The 23485-nt window shown below is 37.9% G+C and overlaps 1 protein-coding gene across 7 annotated transcripts in view; it reads right to left on the reverse strand.

The window, feature by feature from the left end:
- Positions 1-23485, reverse strand: part of FAM13A (family with sequence similarity 13 member A) — a 342559-nt gene that overhangs the window by 121522 nt on the left and 197552 nt on the right. For all 7 annotated transcript variants that reach the window (XM_072810208.1, XM_072810206.1, XM_072810209.1 and 4 more), the window contains one exon: positions 14344-14507. In XM_072810208.1, coding sequence (XP_072666309.1) covers positions 14344-14507 — 164 coding nt within the window. The remainder of the gene's footprint in view (positions 1-14343; positions 14508-23485) is intronic.

A 23485-nucleotide genomic window follows, 5' to 3' on the forward strand; every position in this document is an offset into this window, starting at 1 on the left:
TCTACGAGTTTTATAGTTTCAGGTCTTTTGTTTAGATCTTTAATCCATTTTGAGCTAATTTTTGAATATGGTGTAAGATAGGAGCCAAGTTCATTCTTTTGCATGTGGATATTCAGTTTTCCTAACAATTTATTGAAGCGACTATCCTTTCACCACTGTGTAGCCTTGGTATTCTTGTCAAACTATATTTGTGTGAGCTTATCTCTGAGTTCTCTATTCTATTAGTATGTTTGTTTTTATGCCAATACCATACTGTTTGATTACTCACAGCTTTATAATATGGTTTGAAATCAGGAAATGTGATGCCTTAAGCTTCATTCTTCCTAAGATTGTTTTGGCTATTTGGGGTCTTTTGTGTTTCCACATCAATTTTAGGATTTTTCTATGAAAAATGCCACTGGAATTTTGATAGGGGTTGTATTGATTCTATAGATCTCTTTGGGTAGTATAGACATTTTAACAACATTAATTCTTGCAATCCATGAACATCGGATATCTATCTTTCCATTTGTGTGTATCAATTCTTTTATTAGTGTTACAGTTTTTCAGTATACAGATTTTTCACTTCCTTGGTGAAGTTATTTACTAAATATTTTATTCTTTTTGATGCTATTGAAAATGGGGTTGTTTCTGTAATTTCTTTCTCAGATAGTTCATTGTTAGCATATAGAAACACAACTGAATTTTGCATATTGATTTTGTATCTTGCAACTTTACTGAATTTGATTAGTTTTAACAGATTTTGGTAGAGTTTAGAGTTTTCTATATATGAGAACATCATTTATATATGAGAGACCATTTAACCTTTTCCTTTCTAATTTAGATACCTTTATATATTTTTTTTCTTGCCTAATTGGCTCTGGCTAGAACTTCTAGTACTGTGTTTAACAGAAGTGGCAAAATGGGCACCTTTGTTTTCATTTCTGATTTAGAGGAAAAGCTTTTAGGCTTTTCATCAGTGATTATGATGCTAGCTATGGCTTGTTATATGTAGTCTTTATTATGTTGAGGTGCATTCTTTCTCCTTACTTTGTTAACAGCTTTTATTCATAAAAGAATATTAAGTGTTGTTAAATCCTTTTCCTGCATCTACTGAGATCATCATATGATTTTTATCCTTCCTTTTGCTAATGTGGTGCATCATATTGATTTGCATATGCTGAACCATCTTTGCATCCCAGGGATAAATTCCACTGGATTATAGTGTATTATCCTTTTAATATCGTTGTGAATTTGATTTGCTAGCAATTTGTTGAGGCTTTTTATATGTATATTCATCACAGATATTAGCCTGCAATTTCTTTTTCCTGTAGAGTCCTTATCTAGCTTTGATCTTAGGGTAATTCTGGCCTCATAAAATTAGGATAGATTTCTTTCTCTTCAATTTTTTGGAAGAATCTGTGAAGGACTGGTGCTAGTTCTTCTTGTCTTCTTGAAATGTTTGGTAGAATTTATCCATGACATAATCTAGTCCTTGGACTTTTTTGGGAAGCTTTTAATTACTGCTTTAATGTCTTTACTTATTATTGGTCTGTTCATATTTTCTATTTCTTCCAGATTCAGTCTTGGGAGACTGTAAACTTTTAGGAATTTATCCATTTCTTCTATCCAATTTGCTGGATAGGATATCCAATTTGCTGGTGGATAACTGTTCACTATAGTCTCTCATGAGCCCTTGTATTTTTATGGAATCAGTTGTATGTCTCCTCTTTTATAGTTTTATCTGAGTCCTCTCTGTTCTGTGTTAGTATATATAAAGGTTTGCCATTTTTGTTTATCTTTTCAAAAAACCAACTCTTAGTTTTCCTGATCTTTTCTATTTTTTTCTAGACTCTTGCATTTATCTTTGCTCTAATCATTATTCTTTCTGCTATTTTTGAATTTAGTTTTTTTTCTTTTTCTAGTTCCTTGAGGTGTAAGGTTAGTTATATGAGGTTTTTCTTTTTTTCTTTTTAATGTAGGAATTTATTACTATAAACTTCCCTTTAAGAAATGCTTTGGCCATATCTCATGAGTTTTGGCATATTGTGTTTCCATTTTGATTTGTTTCAAGATACTTTGATATCCTTCTCGATTTCTTCTTTGGTCCATTGGTTTTAAGGATTATGTTAATTTCTATATATTTGTGAATTTCTCAGTTTTCCTATTATCAATTCATAGTTTCATACCACTGTAAAGAGGAAAGACATGTAAGACTTCAATACTCTTAAATTTGATAAGACTTGTTTCATGGGCTAACATGTTCTATTCTGGAGGATGTTCCATGTGCATTGAGAATGTGTTTTCTGTGGCTACTGAATGGAATGTTCTGGATAGTTCTATTAGGTCCATTTGATCTATAGTGTCATTCAAGTTTGGTCTTCCTTTGAATTTTTGTCTGGATGATTTATTCATTGTTGAAAGTGGGGTACTGAAATCTCCTATTATTTTTTTGCCATCTATTTCTCCCTTTAGTTTTAAATATTTGCTTAAAAATGTAGATGCTCTGATATTGGTGCATATATATTTATAATTACTATAACCTGTTACTGAATTAACCTCTTTACCATTATATAGTGACCTTCTTTTTGTCTTGTGACAGATTTTGATTGAATATCTATTTTGTATGATGTAAGTTTAACCATCTTCATTCTCTTTTATTCACCATTTGCATGGAATATCTTTTCCCATCCTCTCACTTTTAGCCTATGTGTGCTTAAAGTGAGCCTCTTACAGGTAACATATAATTGTAATTTTATCCATTCAGATATGTGTCTATTAATTGAAGAATTTAATCCACTTACATTTAAAGTAATTATTGATAGGCTATGATGTACTGTTGCCATTTTATTGTTTTCTGCCTTACGGTTGTTTTATTTCCTCTTGTCTTGCTGTCTTCCTTTGTGATTTTATTTTTTTCATGGTGCATTTTGATTCCTTTCCCTATTTTTTGTGTAGCTACTAGAAGTTTTTTCTTTGTAGTTACCATGAGATTTATCTAGAACATCTAAATAGTTACAGCAGTTATTTTATGCTGATAACTTTGATTGCATATAAAAACTTTGCAATTTTACTTCTCCTTCTCCCAAACATTTTATGCAATTGATGTCACACTTCTCTTTTTCTTTTAAAGATTTTATTTATTTGAGAGACAGAGAGTGCGAGGGAACATGAGTAGTGGGGAGGAGAAAGACAGAGGGAGAAGGAGGCTCCCTTGCTGAGCAGGGAGCCTGACATGGGGCTCAGTCCCAGGACCCTGAGATCATGATCTTAGGAGAAGGCAGTTGTTTAACCAACTGAGCCACATCCAGGCATGCCACATTTTACTTTTTAAAATATTGTAAATCCATTAACAAATTATTAGGAAGGTGCCCCACTCTGTCTTTAACTTTTGATGATTTGTATAAACTGTCTCAGAGTATTTTTGAATGGGGTCCTTTGAGCCTCATGCATACAGATGTCCATATCCTTTCTATGGTTCATGTAGTTTTCAGCTGTTATTTCTTTAAATAAGCTTTCTTCCCCTTTCTGTCTCTCCTTCTGGACCTCCCAAGTTGAAGTATTTTCATTCACTTGATGGTATCCTATAGACCCACATGCTTTTATCATTCTTTTTCCTTTTTTTTGTTTTCGTTCCTCTAATTATTCCAAATAACTTATCTTTATTTGCTGATTCTTTCCTCATGATCAAGTCTGCTGATGAAGTTCTCTATCGAATTTTCAGTTTTGTCATTATATCCTTCGACTTTAGGATTTCTGTTTGGATCTCTTTTATGGTTTTTACTTCTTTATAAAACTTGCTGATTTTTTTTTTTTAGGTATTGATTTCCTGATTTCATTTAGTTGTCTGTGTTATCTTGTATCTCATTGAGCTTTTTTGGGAAAAAAATTCAGGCCATTTGTAGATCTCTATTTAGATTTGGCTATTGGAGCTTTATTAGTTTCATTTTGTGGTGTCATGTTTGCTTAATTTTTTGTTATCTGTAAAGCCTTGTGTTGGTATCTTGCATCTGAAGGAGCAAACACCTCTCCTGGTCTTTACAGACTGGTTTTGGCACATAAAGAACTTCTTCTGTTGGGTTCCTGGGCTGATGCAACTGCCTCCGGAATTTCAGTTTATTAGGGCTAGAGGCAGGTCATGTGGCTGCTGCTGGGTCCACAGTGGGAGTTTGCAGTTAGCAGGCCTGATCCCTGGGGTGATGGAACTGCCTTCAGGACTTTGGTCAAGGGGGCTGGCACTGGGATACGGGTTAGCTGCAAATAGAGGGCCTGTTACTAGGGGTGCAGATGCATGTGGGTCCTGCCAGGTTCCTAGGAGAATTCCTGCCAGCTCCCTGGGAGGTTCCCTGGGTGGGCAAAACTAGCCCGACTACCTGCAAAGGGCTGGGACTGAATCACTGGGCTGCTTCAAGGTCCGCGGCCAGGGCTGAAGTCTGTAGTATTGCCTCCAGGGGTATGGATGGGTGTGCCCCCTACCAGTTCATTCAGTGGGTAGGAACTCCCTTGGACCATGCCCAGTGGGGTTGGAGCTAGATCACAAGGCCACTTCAGGATATATGGTCAGACTACAACGCAACAGGCCTGCCTCTGGGCATTGTGTCTCCCATCACATTTCTGGGAGTGCAGGACTACCTGCAGACCACAGCTGAGAGGGGCTGGAGTCACACAACGGTTTTAGGATCCTCAGAAACACTGAAGTTGGACGGTCTGCCTCGGGGGACATGGATGGGTATCTCTCTCACTGGGTTTCTGGGAGGGAAGGCTTATTTAAGGACTAAGGCGGAAAAGGGCCAGAGCTAGGTCACAGACCCCTTGAGGGTCCACAGCTGAAACTGAGGCCGGTGGTCCTATATTATCCAAGGTATGGGTAGGTGTGGCTCCACCTTGTTACCTTGGAAGACGGTACTAGCAACAACAGCAGGGCTGAATGGAGCGGTAGCTGAGTCTGCAGGTAGACTGGGCTGTTTTCTGGGTCTGTAGCTATGAAACCACAATTTGGGAACCTGTCATCTGGGCGCAGACACGCCTTTTCAAAATGGCCTTCTTCAGTCTTGGGCTGTACTGGGTTTTTGCAACCTTTAACCTAGATAAGCTCCTACAAAGGCACTTTCATCCACGGATGGCCATCAATTCACTGTTGCTGTCGGGGGAAAATGAGAAGGAAGCCTCCTATTTTGTAATTTTGCTCTATAATTTTTAAAGCAAATATCAAGATAAAATACGGACACATGGTCTAATCTTAAGAGAATACAGGCATACCTTGTTTTTCTGAGCTTCACTTTATAGCACTGTGCAGATACATCATTTTTGATAAATTGAAGATTTGTGGCAACCTTGCGTTGAGTAAGTCTTTTGGTGTCATTTTTCCAACAGCATTTGCTCACTTCATATCTCTGGGTCACGTTTTGGTAATTTCACAATAATTCAAACCTTTTCATCATTATTATTATACTTGTTTGGTGATCAGTGATTATGAGTCACTGAAAGCTCAGATTATGGTTAGCATTTTTTAGCAATAAAGTGCTAAATTTTTAGATTAAGATATATGCACATTGTTTTAAAAACAATGCTATTACACACTTAATTATGGAATAGTATAAATACAAATTTTTTTTTATAAATACAAATTTTATATGCACTGAGAAATCAAAAAAATTCATTTGACTCACTTTATTGAGATATGTGCCTTATTATTGTCATCTATAAACCAAACCTGCAATGTATCTAAAGTGTGCCAGTGTGTGGAACTGTATAGATAGTCCTGGAAAGTATGGGTTATGTGGTGGCTGTAGGTATGAGAAAAAGGCAAGCATAGAACTGAGGGAGAAGAAACTGGAAAGATAAGTACAGGATAGAGCAAAGAATCTCTTGTAGGGTAGGCACATGTAAGTCACTAGTAGTCCTGAGCAGGAGTATGACCTGTTAAAAAATTTGGGGTCTGCAGAGGTGCTAAGGAGTGGGGTAGTAACAAAGCAAAATAAAGACAGTGAGATTGTCAAAGAGCATTTGGGAATCGGCTGGTTATGGGTGGATGATGGGGCGGGGGGCAAGGGAGTCTGAGGTACAAGAGGGACTAGGCTGAGCAATCCACTAGCTAGAGTCATATATGAGTATGGCTCAGTAGAGAATTCTGAATGGGAGAGACAGTTGTAGAAGACTTTGCATAGAGTTAGAAGTTGAAGACAGAGGCATAGGACCAATCTGTGTCAAGAAAATGGATCTAACAGGTTAGTGGAATGCAGAAAATGCAGTAACTATGTAACCACAAGGTGATGGAGGCCTAACTCAGAATAGAGCACATGGGGGAAAATGGAGAAAGGGATGTTGGAGATACTGAAAATGAAAATACTGATGAGATTTGGTGACTGATTATAGAAAAAGTTTTGAAAAGTTCTGAGTCTAGTATTTGAGAGAATGAAACCTACAGCAAAGTGGGGAGGGAAACAGGAGTTGAGTTGTGTTTGGTATGGTGAGTTTATGGTAAAGGCTGAGGTAGAGAGAGTGGACAGGCACCAGAATCCTAGAACTGAGTTCAGGTCTGCGATACTTGATTTGAAAACTCATGCTGGACTAGATTCACTGTGGAAAGGACAGGAGACAGAGAGGGAGCAGATGTCCAAGGAAGGAGACCTGAAGGTCCCTGAATTTGGAGGTGGGAAGGAAAGGTAAAGGACATGAGCTCCTAGATGGCTCAGTGGTTGAATATCTGCCTTTGGCTCAGGGTGTGATGGGGGAAGAGGGGGCGGTTCTTGGGATTGAGTCTTGCATCAGGCTTCTGGTGAGGAGCCTGCTTCTCCCTCTGCCTATGTCTCTGCCTCTCTCTCTGTATCTCTTGTGAATAAATAAAATTTTAAAAAAGAAAAGAAAAGGAAAAAGAACATCACATGGGGAAGCATGCATGAGATGGGGAATTTTCAGGGATATGTGAAGCACCACAATACATTTAGTATGATGAAGATTGTTTTTTTAAAAAGTGGAGGGCAGCCCGGGTGGCTCAGTGGTTTAGCACCGCCTTTGGCTCAGGGTGTGATCCTGGAGACCCGGGATCGAGTCCCATGGCAGGCTCCCTGCACGGAGCCTGCTTCTTCCTCTGCCTGTGTCTCTGCCTCTCTCATGAGTGAATAAAAAAATCTTAAAAAAAAAAATGAAAAAGTGGAAAGTATGCAGAATATATTCCTGGGTAAATACATTGCAAGAAGTCTGGAAGAATATACAATCAAACCGATAATAGAAGTTACCAGGCGGAGAGAGGAAGGAGTCAGAATAATGGAGCAAGTGATTCAGTGGGAGCTTAAGCCTTATCACTGATGTTTCAAACTTTTCTAAGAACAATCTATTCCCTACATAATTCAAAAGTATTGAAAAATGGAATAAATGGACAAGAAAGCACTTTTAGAACAGAACAACTCTCTCAGGCAGAAATCCTCTCTCAAGAAAAGATTGGTCTTTAATACACATTGAAAAATGACTTATTGTAGTCTACCTTACTTCTCTATCAAGTTAAAAATAACTGCATCAAAGGCATTTTCTTTAGCTCTATATTCTTCATCATATTAATTTAGGTAAATGATTGGCAAAGTGGTAACTATTCATTCTAATTGCAGAAAATAAAAGCATTTTAATCACTCTTAATTGCTTTATCTCTTCATGCATGAGCCAGGTACAAACCTTTCTTGTTGGTGTTTCTATAGGGCACTCACTATGGGGAAGGAGACCATGAACTTCTGTTGACAGAGATGCATACTGGGTAACTTCTGCTTCTGAAAATGGACTTATGACTTTTTTTTGGTGAAACTCTCAACATGGCGGAGCTTTTTTCTTTCTGTTTTTATGTCTCCATAAAATACTGATCAATTCAATAACCTTTGATTATAGCAGACCACAACTAGAATTCTTCCAGATTCCACTCATCCAAAGAGCTTTTCCTCCATCTTCTTCTCCTTCCTTATGAATCTACTTTCAAGAGGACCTGACCTTTATTCCTTCTACCATACTCTGTTACAGTCAATGAAAAGTATAAAGGAACAAATTATCTTAAGATGTAACATATATAACCTTCTCTGCAGATAGCATTTACAGTATAACAATAGTTGCATTTTAGCAATTTGCAATCAAGTGACTTTCTTGTTAGAGTATAACTGTTTCTAGAGGTGAACCTCTAGCAATTGTTAGCTTTTTTGGTACTTGTATTTTTAAAACAATGCTATTGAGGTATGCTTTACATATCATAAGATCCATATTTTCAAGTCTACTGTTCAGCGGTTTTTAGTAACTTTACCAAGTGGTCTAGCTATTACCATAAATCAGCTTCAGACCATTTTCGTTCCACCAAATAAGGTCCCTCAGGGAATTTACATTAATCTCCGTCCCTCCCTGGTCCCCTAGCCCCAGATGATCACAACTCAACTTGCTGTTTCTTTAAACTTGCTTTTTCTGGACTTTTCATATAAAAGGAATCATATAATACATGGCTTCTTGCATCTTTACTCTGACTTTATAAAACAAAACTAGAGATTTTCCTTTAAATGTGTGATTTTCTTAAAAGCAAAAGAAATACATTACCTTTCAAAGAAAACATTACAATAAATACTATTTAACTAAAAACCTAAAAAATTAATTCTGTTCTCTATTTAAATTCTAAAATTAAAAAAATTCTGAAAGTGATATAGGGCTAGAAACATGAAAGGATCACTTATCTATTTTACATGTTGAAACAAACAGTAAGATAGCTATCCTTAAGGCCTCAAATCATTTTAACATCTCAAACTTTACCTGTAGTAGAACTTTTTCTTTTTGAGCATGGATATGTAACTTTCCCTTAAAGGAAACTTTTTAAACAGCCCATCTCTTAACATACTGGTTAATGTTTACAGTTTTTCATGTTATTTTCTTCCTCAGTATCTTTAAAAGGAACAAGAATATCAGGAGTAGTGAAAGGAACTGGAATGTTCCAGCCTTGTTTGAGAGATGCACTAGTCCAATAACCTTCTGATTTCTGTGAATACCTCTGACCCACCAAACTTGTACACTGTGCTTACACTGTGGAGAAGGGCAGGCATTGACTCCTTTGAAGCTGGCATGTCAGAATAGAAATTATGCTTTTTAATCGACTGTGAATTTTAGTAATGCACATATCTTAGTTACAACCCTCCCCCCCCCCTTTTTTTTCTTTTTTAGAGAAGGAGAGGGCAGGGGGAAGGGCAAAGGGAGAGAGAGAATCCCAAGCAGGCTCTACACCCAGCATAGCACCTCACACGGGGCTGGGTCTCAACTCTGAGATCATGACCTGAGCCCAAATCAAGAGTCAGATGCTCTATCAACTGAGTCACCCAGGTGCCCCTACAAAAAAGAATTCTTAACAGTACTGTGAGTTTCAGATGATATGGATTGATTAGCTAATGCTTTCACTGAATTAAATAGTTCTGTCTTTGGCTTGGAATTCAGAATAAAACAGATTAGTCCACTAAGCTCTAACAAAATTAAGAGATCCTTATCCTTAAGCTTTTCTCATTAACTCACTCTAATTGTGAGAGATTCTATGAGGATTATAAAAATGACTATAGGGATCCCTGGGTGGCGCAGTGGTTTAGCGCCTGCCTTTGGCCCAGGGCGTGATCCTAGAGACCCAGGATCAAATCCCACGTCGGGCTCCTGGTGCATGGAGCCTGCTTCTCCCTCTGCCTGTGTCTCTGCCTCTCTCTCTCCCTCTCTCTCTGTGTGACTATCATAAATAAATAAAGATTAAAAAAAAAACATTTGAAAAAAAATAAATAAAAAAAAATAAAAATGACTATATCCTCAGTGCCAATTTTTGACAATTATAGGAGTATACAAAAATTGATTCATTTTAAAAAATAATGTTCCAAGATAGAAGCCAGCCAATAAGCAGTAAGTGATATCCAGTTCCTCTCTGGACTCTCAAAGCATCATATTTTAAGTGTGTTACTCTCTTTGCTTTTATTTATGCTGCCACTATATGAAGACTAGAAAATGAACACGTGCTGGTAACAAGCCATATTTCAACTACATCTTTTTTTTTTTTTTTTCAACTACATCTTAAGAAGAAATGAGACTACACAGGAGAATTGAAACAAAGAAGAAAAAGACAAAGTGAGACAACCTGGGGAAAAATACTGAACAAGCCCTCAACTCTAAACATTCAAAGCTATCAAAGCATACTGTTAGCCAAAAATTGCTTCTCAAAAGCCCAAGAATCAGCCTTTAATCTGTTGTTTAAAAATCACAGGACATTTCACATTCTGGAAATCTTAGTACCAAAAGTTCTTTCATGGTTGTTAACTGATACGGTAACTCTGCTGAAAACCAAACTGTGAAGTGTAAATGTGGTGCCCTGATTTTAAAGTGCCAACAGAATGATTTTTTGCTTTGTAAAGTAAACCAAAACTCACCAGATCATAGGTCAAACAAGAATAGATTTTGCTGAATTGGTTTTTCTTAAGATTTTATTTATTTATTCATGAGAGACAGAGAGAGAGAGAGAGGCAGAGACACAGGCAGAGGGAGAAGCAGGCTCCACGCAGGGAGCCCCATGTGGGACTCTATCCCAGGCCTCCAGGACCACGCCCAGGGCCGAAGGCTGGTGCTAAACCTCTGAGCGACGCAGGGATTCCCTTCTTTTTCTTTTTCTCTTTTTCTTTTTCAAAGAACAACTAAAAAATGAAAGATCAATACTAGGAAAAGCCTAGCTAAATGAATCTTGACAATTCCTTGGAAAAAAGATGGTAAACCAAAGTAAATATTGAATTAGATAACACGTGCACAACAATATATTTATTAGACATGGCCAACCTTCTGTTTTAAGACTGGTGTAACTAATAAACTGTCAAAGAAAAGAGTGGAAACACACACACTTTTACTTTATTTAAAATTGATGAACTAACCAGTAATTTGTTCTGGAAAGTAAATGCAAATGAAAACCACCTCATAAGTTCGGTTTTGAAATGAAAATTGGCATAATATTCATTCTGTGACTTCAAAGACATAGAAAGCCTTTTAAGTTTATTTTTAGTTAAATTTAATTATCTTCACTTGTGACAATTTGTCTCACAATCTCTTAAGAGGTATGTAAAAAGTAAAATCTTTTCAGGGATGATACAGATTACGGACAGAGAGGAGAACTTGGACGAGTTACTGCTATACGATGGTGAATAGCAAGGCTTCTGTCTAAATCTTTAAGGCCGCCAAGCAGAGGAGTCAGTCTTTAAGCCTGTACTTTGTGAACTTAGAAAGTATATTAAAAAATTCATAAATATTAAAGCACATTTGTTTTAACTAGAGATATGCTGACCAGCGGAACAAATAGTCACCAGAGCAACATGAGCTGTGCTTTCTCTCCACAATCTCACTTCTTGATTTGTATCTCAGAAATACAAATTCATTCTCCAAACAGGAAGCTCTTGTTACCTTTAGGAGCAAGAACTTTTTTTCCCTTTCATTTTCTGACTGGATGAATAAAAATAATGATATAAACAACAAAAATGTGTATTTGTCTTTTCATTATTCCTCTTAAGGCAATCTTGGCATAATTCTCTGCCAAGTAATTTGGGAAGATAACATCTGCACTAGCTCTCATCACCCAGCTACCTGACCCTGATATTTAAACCAGAGAAGAAAACTTTTAAAAAGGCTCAATGTTTCCATCTGTGTCCCTTATTCTTTTCAGAACTTTCCTCATTGCTCAAGGCCAGTTCCTCCACCGAGGACACCTTTGCCCCTTGGCAGTGGGGGCTATACACCGCTCTGGGGACCCCCAGCAACAAAGCTGCCCACCAGGCGCACAGCCTGCCTTCCTCAGGGTGTTACTCCCTGGTTTCTGAATTTCCTCCAGATGCTTTGTTCCATTACCTCCCAGCTTAGGAATCAGCTTCTTTTTCTCTCCATGGACTCTGCCTGTTAGGTACACATACTCTCCTATATTTCAGTCATTAAAATATCTCTATGAATGGATAAATAAAAATCTTTAAAAAAAAAGATTTATTTATTCATGAGAGACACAGAGAGAAAGAGAGGCAGCAACACAGGCAGAGGGAGAAGCAGGCTCCATGCAGGGAGCCTGACGTGGGACTTGATCCTGGGTCTCCAGGATCATGCCCTGGGCTGAAGGCAGCACTAAACCACTGAGCCACCCGGGCTGCCCCAGAAGCACCCTTATCTTGATTCCCCTGACCTGTAAATTTCTACTTACCCTAGTTCACAAGTCACCCTCTTTCTGAAACCTTCTCTGACTCTCCTCTCCCGAAGTAGTCTGTGGTCCTCCTCTGGCCTCACACAGCACGCTGTGTCCTGTATTGGAAGCTTTTTAAGAGCACCTACGTCTTACTTATGACTTTATTACCAGCCAATTTCACAGTCTTTGGTACATGATGGGCACCTAGTATATGTGTGCTTAATAGTCATATTCAATTTTTATTCACTTTTCCTCTGTCTCCCCAAGTGCAGGATTTATATCTCTCATTTTCAGAATTGCAGGTAAATGCCACATAACTAGATATTCATAAAGATTAATGTCTGTTGAAGGAACCAATACTATAACTTCCTCCAAACTCTCTCTGTCCCACTGATCCTGCAGGCTGATGAAAGATTACTTTCCTAATACACCAACTTACCATGGTTCCCATCACCTATGCCACCTAGCTGAAACTTTCACTGGCTTCCTATTACCTGTAGGATGAAGCCCAGCTCCCTCACTTGGTTCTTCTGCATAGAAATGCACTTTCCTTGACCTTCACACACTCTCTTCTCCTCCTTCAAATCTCAGCTTAGGCTTTCCCTGCCTACTCAAGCTAAAATTTTCTCTGCATGAGTCCGTGACATTAATCTGATTTAGTTTCTTAATATCCTCACTTATTAGAGCTGAAATGAGCTTCACAGGCTTTCTGCCCCGCACCCCCCAAGTATTTTCCTATTGCCCCCCTCACTAAAATGTAAGGTCCATGAACACAGGGCCCTGGTTGGCTTTGTTCAATGCTGCATCCTCTGTTCTAAAGCAATTCCAAGAATCCAAGGTTAGGTGTTGAACAATTGTTCAGTGAAGGAAAGACTCAAAGCAAAAGTACTTCATGTTGGCATTCAAGGTCCTCAATGACCTGACCATACTCCATTTTCCTAGCTTTATGTCCAAGCAATTCCTCATATGACATCTGTTTTATGATATCTCCATTATGCTTTCTGATGGGGCCTTCTTTTTCTTCCTATTTAAATTCTCTTCATCTTTTTTTTATTTTATTTTTATTTTATTTTATTTTATTTTTTATTTATTTATGATAGTCACACACAGAGAGAGAGAGAGAGAGAGGCAGAGACACAGGCAGAGGGAGAAGCAGGCTCCATGCACCGGGAGCCCGACGTGGGATTCGATCCCGGGTCTCCAGGATCGCGCCCTGGGCCAAAGGCAGGCGCCAAACACCGCTGCGCCACCCAGGGATCCCAAATTCTCTTCATCTTTTACAGAAATTCCCACTTTCATAATGCAATCCGAAGTGGTATCATCCTTAGCTATATTATTTATCTGTTTAATGTCTTAAATATCTTTCAATTTTCTAGAGCTCTCTCTCTTGCAATGGATTTCTTTTTTTAAGAAATAGGTTTTAAGGGCAGCCTGGGTGGCTCAGCGGTTTAGCGCCGCCTTCAGCCCAGGGCCTGATCCTGGAGACCCGGGATCGAGTCCCACATCGGGCTCCCTGCGTGGAGCCTGCTTCTCCCTCTGCCTGTGTCTCTCTGCCTCTCCTTCTCTCTGTGTCCCTCATGAATAAATAAATAAAATCTTAAAAAAAAAAAAAAAGAAATAGGTTTTAAGTTACAGCAAAAGATTAAAAATTATTAAAAGGAAAAATTTTATATACTAAGATTTAATAAGATTCAGACCTCATCTTACCTATTTTAAGAAAACTGCATGCCTTCTTTAAGTAAACCAAAGGGGTCTGCTTTCAGGTGTAATTTGCAACATAAGAGCTAACAGGCTACATCCAAAATTTGTTAGTGACAGTTGGTCCTAGTAACAACTCTGATGTCCATTTTAATTGCAAATCACATTGGCCGCTGAACATACTATGAAAAGGCAGTCAAAAAGTAACTAACTTTTAACTCTGAGCCTAGCATAGTTCTATTGACTAAAAATTTTTAAAAAATATAAACAAAAAATATAAATAAAATATAACAAACCATGAACACTTTTGTGATAAGAACTATTAGTCAAAAATACTTTCAAAACTTAGAATGGATTTTAAATAGCTTTACTCATCTGCATCCTGCTGACCCTAGTGGTAAATATATGCAAACATGTGGGCCTAAACATCAGAGAAGACAACACAACATGTAACATGTAAACAAAAGAAACATGCTAACCTGGATACCAACTTTGCAACATTAGCATCCTCTGCTGAACTCATGTCATCCCAATAGGGTTTTCTACGACTTAGCTGCAGGCTGACCTGAGGAAGGCCATCACATAGCTCTGATTGTGGAACTCTGTGGGCCTGAATAGACCCTTCACTCCTGGATTTGGGGATCTAGAAAATCAAATTCAAGAGAGAGAGATTTTTAAAATCTTTCAAAATAAGTTATTAAAGATGATTTATTGTAATCTATTAACAACATTCCAAAAAAAAAAAATCAACCTAGGTATTGAATCAAAAATCCTTAAAAGAACTGTCATATAGCAAGGGGCACGGGGAAGAGGAGACACCCATACTTTCAAGGGGAACAGCCCACATTTCTTTCCTGGATTCTGATATAAGTCTTCGCCAGGCTAACCTTCTCCCTGCTCCCCTTAGAAATAATCATTCTGTGTAAAAAGAGATTATAAAAGTATATCTGACTGGCAACCTGGAGTGAACGAAAGAAGTAGAAAAAGGCAGGGTGAAAAAAAGGGGCTGAGAACCATTGAAATGAAGGATGCCAATGTCAAAAATATTTCTATATTTACTACCAAAAAGCAAAATACACAGCAGTTTGCTAACAGTTTCTGTTGTAATCTTTTTTTTTAGGGCAACGTATAGTCTAATATATTTTTAACTAAGGAAAAAACTAGGAAAAGACCCACCTTTTTAGTTCTCTTATATTTCTGGACACATGAGCCCACAGTGCCAAATGAAGTATAATGACTTCTTTTATCTGAAGTTATGTGTTCCCTCCAACCCCAGAAATACCATCATGCTTTTATTTTTTTAATTATTTTTATTTTTTTAATAATTTATTTATTTATTCATGAGAGACACAGAGTAAGAGAGATGGAGACACAGGCAGAGGGAGAAAAGCAGGCTCCCTGCAAGGAGCCCAATGTGGGACTCGATCCCAGGCCCCGGGATCACACCCTGAGCCAAAGGCAGATGCTCAACTGCTGAGCCACCCAGGCATCCCCATCATGCTTTTATATTAGATCAGAAAGAATGTGAATACAGCCAATGAGCTTCTCCTAAAATTGTGTAAAAATCATATGAGAGTTTCAGGAAAGACTCAAACCCTTGATCAATTGTAATTATTATCCTGGAAGCTTTTTCTCATCTCTAAGCTTTCTCATGCTTGTCCTTCAACTGGAATGTCATCCATTCATCAGTGGCCACTGATGGTCTTAGTGGCCTAAGACCAAACCTTAACCCCCTTTGAGGTTGAGATAAGAATCCACTGCCCACGGGGCTTCTCTAATTAATCTCAGGCCTTAATGACCTTTCCCAACTTTGAATTCCTGTAATGCGCCACGATAAAATCTACGTTTGATTTCATGTCATCTGATACCTTCACCCTGGTTGTTTTATATTTCTAGGTTATACAGCCTCAACCAGATGCCTAGGGACAGAGATTAGAGTCTCATTCTCTTCCTTTTCCTCCCCTCTCCCCTGTTACTCTCTTCCTCTTATGTATATTATTAACAATTGAGACATCAAGTTTAGCAAAGTTTTGAACCAATTAATACTGTCAGATAACACAGTATTCAACTACAAGATATTTCCAAGACAGTGACTGACCAAGAAACTAGGATAATAGGCAATTAAAAAAGTAATATAGGGATAATTATAAATATTTAATAAATTCATAGCTCTATGAGGGTTACACAAAAATAACATTGGAAAATAATTTAGCAGCTATATTTAGTGCAAAGTAAACACTCAGTAAAAACTAGCTTTTATTAACATTATGTGAAATTTGTCCAAATCTGATGATTACTAATGAATTGTTCTACTGTATTTCTCCATAGAAGTTTTATAAGTTCATGAAAATCAAGGAAAGCAAGGCGAAAAAAAAAATTAAATTATGAACTATAGTTCATTGACATATTTGCCAAGATTACTTATGAAAGAAATATTAGGAGCACCTGGGGGGTTCAGTTGGTTGAACAACCAACTCCTGATTTGGTCTCACGTCATGATCTCAGGGGCTTGGGATTGAGCCCTGCATTGGGCTCCATGCTCAGTGAGGAATCTGCTGGAGATTCTCTCTCCCTCTGCCTCTGCCCTTGACTTTTTTTTTTAAAGATTCATTCATTCATTCATTCATTCATTCATTCATTCATTCGAGACACACACACACACACACACACAGAGAGAGAGAGAGAGAGAGGCAGAGACACAGGCAGAGGGAGAAGCATGTTCTGTGTAGGGAGCCCGACATGGGATTCAATCCCGGGACTCCAGGATCTCGCCCTGGGTTGAAGGCAGGTGCTAAACCACTGAGACTATCAGGGATCCCATGCCCTTCCCTTGCTTGTGCTCACTGTCTTATAAATAAATCTTTCCAAAAAAAGAAATACTGAGATAAATAAGCCAGAGAACACCTGAAAAGTACAAATATATGCTATTATATATTTCATTAAGGGGCTCCTTTTGGCGTGTGGTTATTTTTCATAAGAGTAGACAGGAAAAATACACTGAAAAAGCAGTAAGATTTCAAACTAGTTAGCTAAAAAATCTCATATCCAGACTTAATTCTCTCTTAGTGTTAAAACAAATACGGGATGCCTAGGTAGCTCAGTGGTTGAGCATCTGCCTTTGGCTCAGGGCATGATCACAGGATCCAGGATCGAGTCCCTCATTGGGCTCCTTGCAGGGAGCCTGCTTCTCCCTCTGTCTGTGTCTGTGCCTCTCTCTCTGCGTGTCTCTCATGAATAAATAAATAAAATCTTAAAAAAAAATAAAACAAATACAAGAGTAGTTGCTTGGCAACATTTCATAGTGTTAAAATAAGGACGTGGCATTTTAGGTTCAGTGATAATTTGAGGGTTCTAAATTCAATTCAATAGTTTATGTAAAGGAGAAATATTCTAAGGTAAAAAGGTGATATGCAGCTGATTCCATTTAGTCAGTTTATATTAAAATAGACTAAATAATTCAAATCACTTAAAATTCAGGTACCAGAAACTATATCAGCTATATTATCAAAGTATATTTATGTGATGATTGAATCTCTATAGAAATAAAATAGACATAACTGTCATTGGGCATGAACTTCAAAATATAAACTCAAAATATATCTAAGTAGTATAAAGAACTGAACTTGTACATAGAACATGAAAATACTGCATGAGTTTATGAGAGAACAAAATTGTTAGAAAAAACTAGCTCAGTAAATCTAAGACTACCAGAACTATAGAGTATATACACATATTTTAAAAGGAATGCACATTTTTAAAGGGGATTAATGATACAGTTTTGAAGATGTAACTTGAAGACTATACATTTTCATTACAGAAATGATTGTAGGAAAAAGAGTGATAAAATTTTAAAGCCTCCTGCTTTACTGATGTTATTAATTTTAATACAAATGTATGAACTTTGAGAAATGGAAAGAGATCACTTTCATTTCCTTAGCTGGAATTGAGCTTTGTAGAAATGATTACTGAGTAGGTAGAAGGGATAGTTTTATTATTATGCTCTGAGTATCCATCTCAGATTGTGTAAAGTTTAGAGGTTGACTTTGAGATGGTACTCAAGGCTCCTTTCATTGTAACTCTCCTAGTCATCCAAGGTTAAGGATATAAGAAGACATCTTATTACTGTGCAAGCTTAAAGCAGTGATTCTAGGGGCACCTGGGTGGCTCAGTGGTTGAGCATCTGCCTTTGGCTCACGTCTTGGTCCCAGGGTACTGGGATCGAGTCCCTCATCAGGCTCTCTGTGAGGACCCTGCTTCTCCCTCTGCCTATCTCTCTCTCTCTCTCTCTCTCTCTCTCTCTCTGTTTCTCATGATAAATAAATACAGTGGTTCTCACCAGGAGCCAGTTTTGTTTGGAGACATTTCTGGTTGTCATGAAGGGGGTGAGGGTATGTGCTACTAGAATCTAGTGGGTAGAGGTCAGGATTGTGACTAAACATCTTACATTGCACAGGACAGCCTGCCATGAAAAAGAATTACTTGGCCCAAAATGTCAGTATTGCTGAGGCTGAGAAACTCTGGTTCAGAGGAATGGTAAGAAGAAACCGACATTGATGCAACTCTTCTCTTTATATACTTTTCTTCTGGTTCCACCCGATTTTTTTTTTTTGTTGTTATTGGCATGTTAAAATGTAATGGGCCCACGTCAGCTATTAAGTTTAGCAGAAATGGGCTAAGGAGGTCACCTAGGCCTTCTCTGTCTAGTCAATGGCTTTCTGATTCTCTGAGGTTCAGCTCAGGGACGCAAGCTCTGTGAGGCAAGGATTCCAGATAGGATTAAAGGCCTTATTCTGATAAATGAAGTTAATATGCTTGGAGAGACCCTCCTGCAGCTTCCCTCAGAGCGTGTAGCTGTAGTAAGAAAATGGCCAACGAGCTGGGAGACTGGGATGGCCAGCTATCACTTTCCACTGGAGATACCCATTAACTCACACCTCACTTTGCTGCTTTATTTTAGTGATTTCTTCATGATAACTTCTGTTCTTGAAGGTGAAAACTATAAAAGCCCCAAACCATCTATGGAAAACATTTTGCTCAGAAGAATCTGCCATAGACTGTTTGAGTTAAAGATCTAGGCACATGCTGCGTGATCTATGTGTACCACTGAAATACTAAGAATTCTAGGAATTGTAAAAAGAGCACATTCCATGCATGTATTTACAGGCATGGAACAGACTTAACACAAATAATTGGAGCTCCTTTAGATTTTGAGATTCCATGGGAATAGAAACACAAGAGTAACTTTTGACAATGTAAAATTAGGAAATACTCTCTCAGATGTTGTTGCTATTACTGCTATAAAGAGTTAATGAACACTTCTCTGTGTTAAGCATGGTTCCAAGAGATTTACATCAATTAATCCATTTAATTGTCACAACAACCCAAAGAAGCAGGGACCATTATCATTACCACCTCACAACTGAGAAAACTGAGGCATCAAGAATTTGAGTTATTTGTCCCATTGAGTAAGTGGCAGAGCTACATTTACAACCCAGAGAGTCAGGCTTCAGTACTTATGCTTACCACTACTTATATATTTGGTTACATGTGAAACACTAGAATTGCAAGAAGAAAAGGCATTTTTGGATGAAGTCATATTACATCCCATAATGCAGGCCATTTGCCCTTTTTTTAGCCATTAGTAGTTAAAACTCCAAATTTATTTATTTGGCATCTACTAGCAGTATAATCAGAAGGAAAAAATAAGATATGAGGACAAAATTATATGGAAAATATATTCATTGTATTTTTAATTTATAATATGCCAAAAATGGGGGATCCCTGGGTGGCTCAGTGGTTTAGCGCCTGCCTTTGGCCCCGGGCATGATCCTGGAGTCCCAGGATTGAGTCCCACATCGGGCTCCCTGCATGGAGCCTGCTTCTCCCTCTGCCTGTGTCTCTGTTTCTCTCTCTCTCTCTCTCTCTCTCATGAATAAATAAATAAAATCTTTAAAAAAATGCCAAAAATGTAAGCATTTTAAATAGTCAAATTACTTTCATAGGTAATTATGGCACATATACTATGAAGGATCATTTAGTCATGGATAGGTCTCTAAAGTTTTTAGTGAGACTGAAATAATTGTGCTATGATATATAACATAGTGTGTGCCCATTTAGCAAATAAAACTGTATAGTTCTATGCCTCCAATGAACTCCAGTCATTGCCATACTTAACACATACATGAATAAATTTCAAAAGCCAAAACATTGAATTCTGACACAGTCAACACTACAAATGTTTTAACATAGTCTCATCTTTAAAAATTGAACAATAAATCCGGCACCAGAAAAACATGTCTGTGTAACCAGCCTCTGATTTACCCTGATACATCGACATGACTAACACTACTGAAGACACAAGAGTAGGTCATAAGTACAGGCCTTCCATTCTGGGGCAAGTGCAAGGTAGCAGGTGTCTGCCTTGCAGGACTGAAATGAAGCAATAGCAGGTGAATCAGGAGGAGGTGGCATTCAACTGACTAACTCTGAAATCTGAAACTCTCTTTCCTTTGTGTAGGTGGAGTGGGTTCCCTGCTTATTATTTTAAGTTTCTTCCCAGGAAAGAAATGTGCATGTGAATCAACTGTAGGAAAATGTATTCAGAATGATTTGATAGATATCTAAGTTGTGTTTGAGGGAGGAGAAGAGCCCAGGGTCCACTTATTATGCTGCTGTCTTAGCTCTCCCTCCTCAACTGCAGGGCAATTTAGAATAACAATTTAGAATGCTATTGAAATAGTTTTATTAATAGTTTTTTTAAAGTTCAAGCATAAAAAAAATAGTATTTCAGTCTTAGGAGTCACCCTAAGTACAGGTCAGTTGCTGTGCATCCATTTCGAAATTATAGAAACTGTAAGTCTGGTTCTTTTCATCATCGGGTATTTTGAGAGATGTTAGAATAGGGCAGAAAATCACAATCAAGGCTTAAATGATGAAGGGAATTGTAATAGAAGGAATTCAAAAAGTTAAGTTTCAGATCAATCAGACCAATCACAGGTTTGCAGTATGGCCCAAGCAAGTAAGGAACCCTTAGCACCTGGTTTTCCCAAAGTGTTCACTTCTTACCTCCTCTGCAAAGGTAAGAGCGGTCACAGCAGAGATTCTTATCTGTTTTGTTAATTGCTGTAGTCCTGACTCCTAAAACAGTACTTGGCAAAGAGGAGGCAATCACTAAATATTTGGGTAATAAATGAAAAATAAATGACCAAACTAAATGATATCATCTTCCTCCCAGAAACGCAGAAATGGTAACATCAGTTGATACCATCAAGCACACTAATTCCCCTGTGTAAGCATTACTCTTGTTTTAGAAGTTTCCTTTATATTAATTTTCAAAACTTGTAAGTTAGCTAGGGCCTCTTCATATCAACATGGTTTTAACTGCTGTTTTACAAAGTTACTCATTCACATCCCTGACTTCAGATCTTTTAACAAGAAAAAATTCAAGCAGAAGGTAACTGCAAACTGAGTAGTTTAGGAATTTAGATAGAAGACTTTCATAAATTTTCTTCCTATTAGCAATATAAAAATTTGCCCAAATTTTTTTTGCCATTTAAATTTTTAAAAAAGATTTTATTTATTTATTCGTGAGAGACACACAGAGAGAGAGAGAGAGAAAGAGAGAGAGAGAGAGAGAGAGGCAGAGACACAGGCAGAGGGAGAAGCAGGCTCTATGCAGGGAGCCCAACGTGGGACTCGATCCCAGGTCTCCAGGATCACACCCTGGGCCGAAGGCAGCGCTAAACCGTTAAGCCACCGGGACTGCCCTATTTTAATTATCAAAATCAATGAGAATGTTTATCATCCCAACCCAAATGTAACCTTTGGCTTCAAGTTTTTGCTAATTTAGAGGATAGGATTACTCTGGGTAATGAGGCCTTAAAACAGGATATTCTGGAAGCTTATTCCAAAGGGATATTACTGACACTAGAAGGAATGACATGAAGCAGAAGTTCCTACCCAGGGGTGCACACTGGAATGTCCTTTGGAGATTTTAAAAAGCACATCTACCTAAATTCTTTCTACCACCATTCCACTCCTCAGTCTCAAGGAATATCTCCTGAGATGGATCCTGGGCAAGTATATTAAAAATAACAACAAAACTCTTTAGAATAATATGTGCTGCTGATTCAAGTTTTAAAATTTGCCAAGAAGTAAATAATTTCTCTTTGAGGCTTTTGAAAATAAATCCTAACGCAAAAAAAGATTAAATTAAATGAACATTAACTGAATTGTTTGATTATAGTTAGCCATATAAATTTCATGTTTATATAAGAAAAATTAGTTGGAAAATTAAGGAATTAGATGTTTATTTTAGAACCACTCACTTTTTGAATTGAAGAGAGGTCTATTCCAATCCCTTTATTTCAAAAATGAAGTCCAGAGGCTCAAAGAACTGAAATGAGCTGCCCAAGATTGTAGATAGTGGGAAAGTTGGCTATTAAAGAGTCCTTTCTCTTGGCAAGATTGTATAGATAGTGGGAAAGTTGGCTGTTAAAGAGTCCTTTCACCTGGCCAAAGTGACAGTGAGAAGTAAAGTAAGAAAATGCAACATCTAGGGTAAATGAAACAATTAGTGTAGTTCACGGAAGCAACACGTCTTCTCTGGCCCAGAAGGAAAGCAGATGGCAACACTTTGGGCCAGGAGCACACTGCAGTTGTATGGAGTTGTAACCTACCTCGTAGAATAACATGACCAGTCTTAGCCTGACATAAAGGTTTGTTTATTTGAGAAAAATACACTTCTATCTTGTTTAAGTCAATGCATGGGGTTTATTTACATGCAAGGAAATCTAACCCCATGATGCAATATTTTGCTCAAATACTACTTTATCAATAAAGCCCTCCTTGACACTATATAATAAATAGCAGAATTCTCCCTTATGCACTACTCCCCATTTTCTTTACCTTGCTTTATTTATCTCTACTGCACATAATGCCATCTGATACACTGTATATTTACTTATGTTTATTTATTTGTTGTCTTCTCCCCCTAAACAGACATAAGTTCTCTGAGGACTGGAACTCTCATGGGTTTGTGTTATAAACATGGTTGGATGGAGGGATGGCTGAGGGTAGGTCAACAAAGGGCATGGCCCACCTTAAAGGAAAATCCAACTGCTTACTTTTATTGGATCAAAATTTAGCTACATGGTGACACATAGCTAGCTGCCTGGAAAGTTAGGAAAAGTAGTCTTATAGCTGTACCTCAGTGTACCCAGTCAAGGGATGTAGGGAGAATAGTTCTTGGGAGGCCACTAGCAGTCTTGACCACAGACCTAAACAAATAAAGGAGGGTCTGCAAAGGATATCTAGGGAGGAGCATTCCAGATAAAGAAAAGAAGAGAGTAAAGTTCTGAGGAAGTATGATTCTCAAGTCTGAGGAACAGCAAGGAGGTCCCTGTGGCAGGAGCTGAATGATATGAACAGTGGCAAGAAATGAGGTTAATGATGTAGTAGAGGGCCCAGATTACATATAGTTGTAGGCATTTTAAAGACTTTGGTTCTTACTCTGAGCAAACAAAATTTTTGTAAGATGCTGAACAGAAAAGTAACAGGTCTTTCATTTTATAATGATCCTTCATTGAGAAAAGACTACAGAATGGGCAGAGTGATGCAAAG

Source organism: Canis lupus, chromosome 33, assembly GCF_048164855.1.
Source record: "Canis lupus baileyi chromosome 33, mCanLup2.hap1, whole genome shotgun sequence".
Classification (NCBI taxonomy): Eukaryota; Metazoa; Chordata; class Mammalia; order Carnivora; family Canidae; genus Canis; species Canis lupus.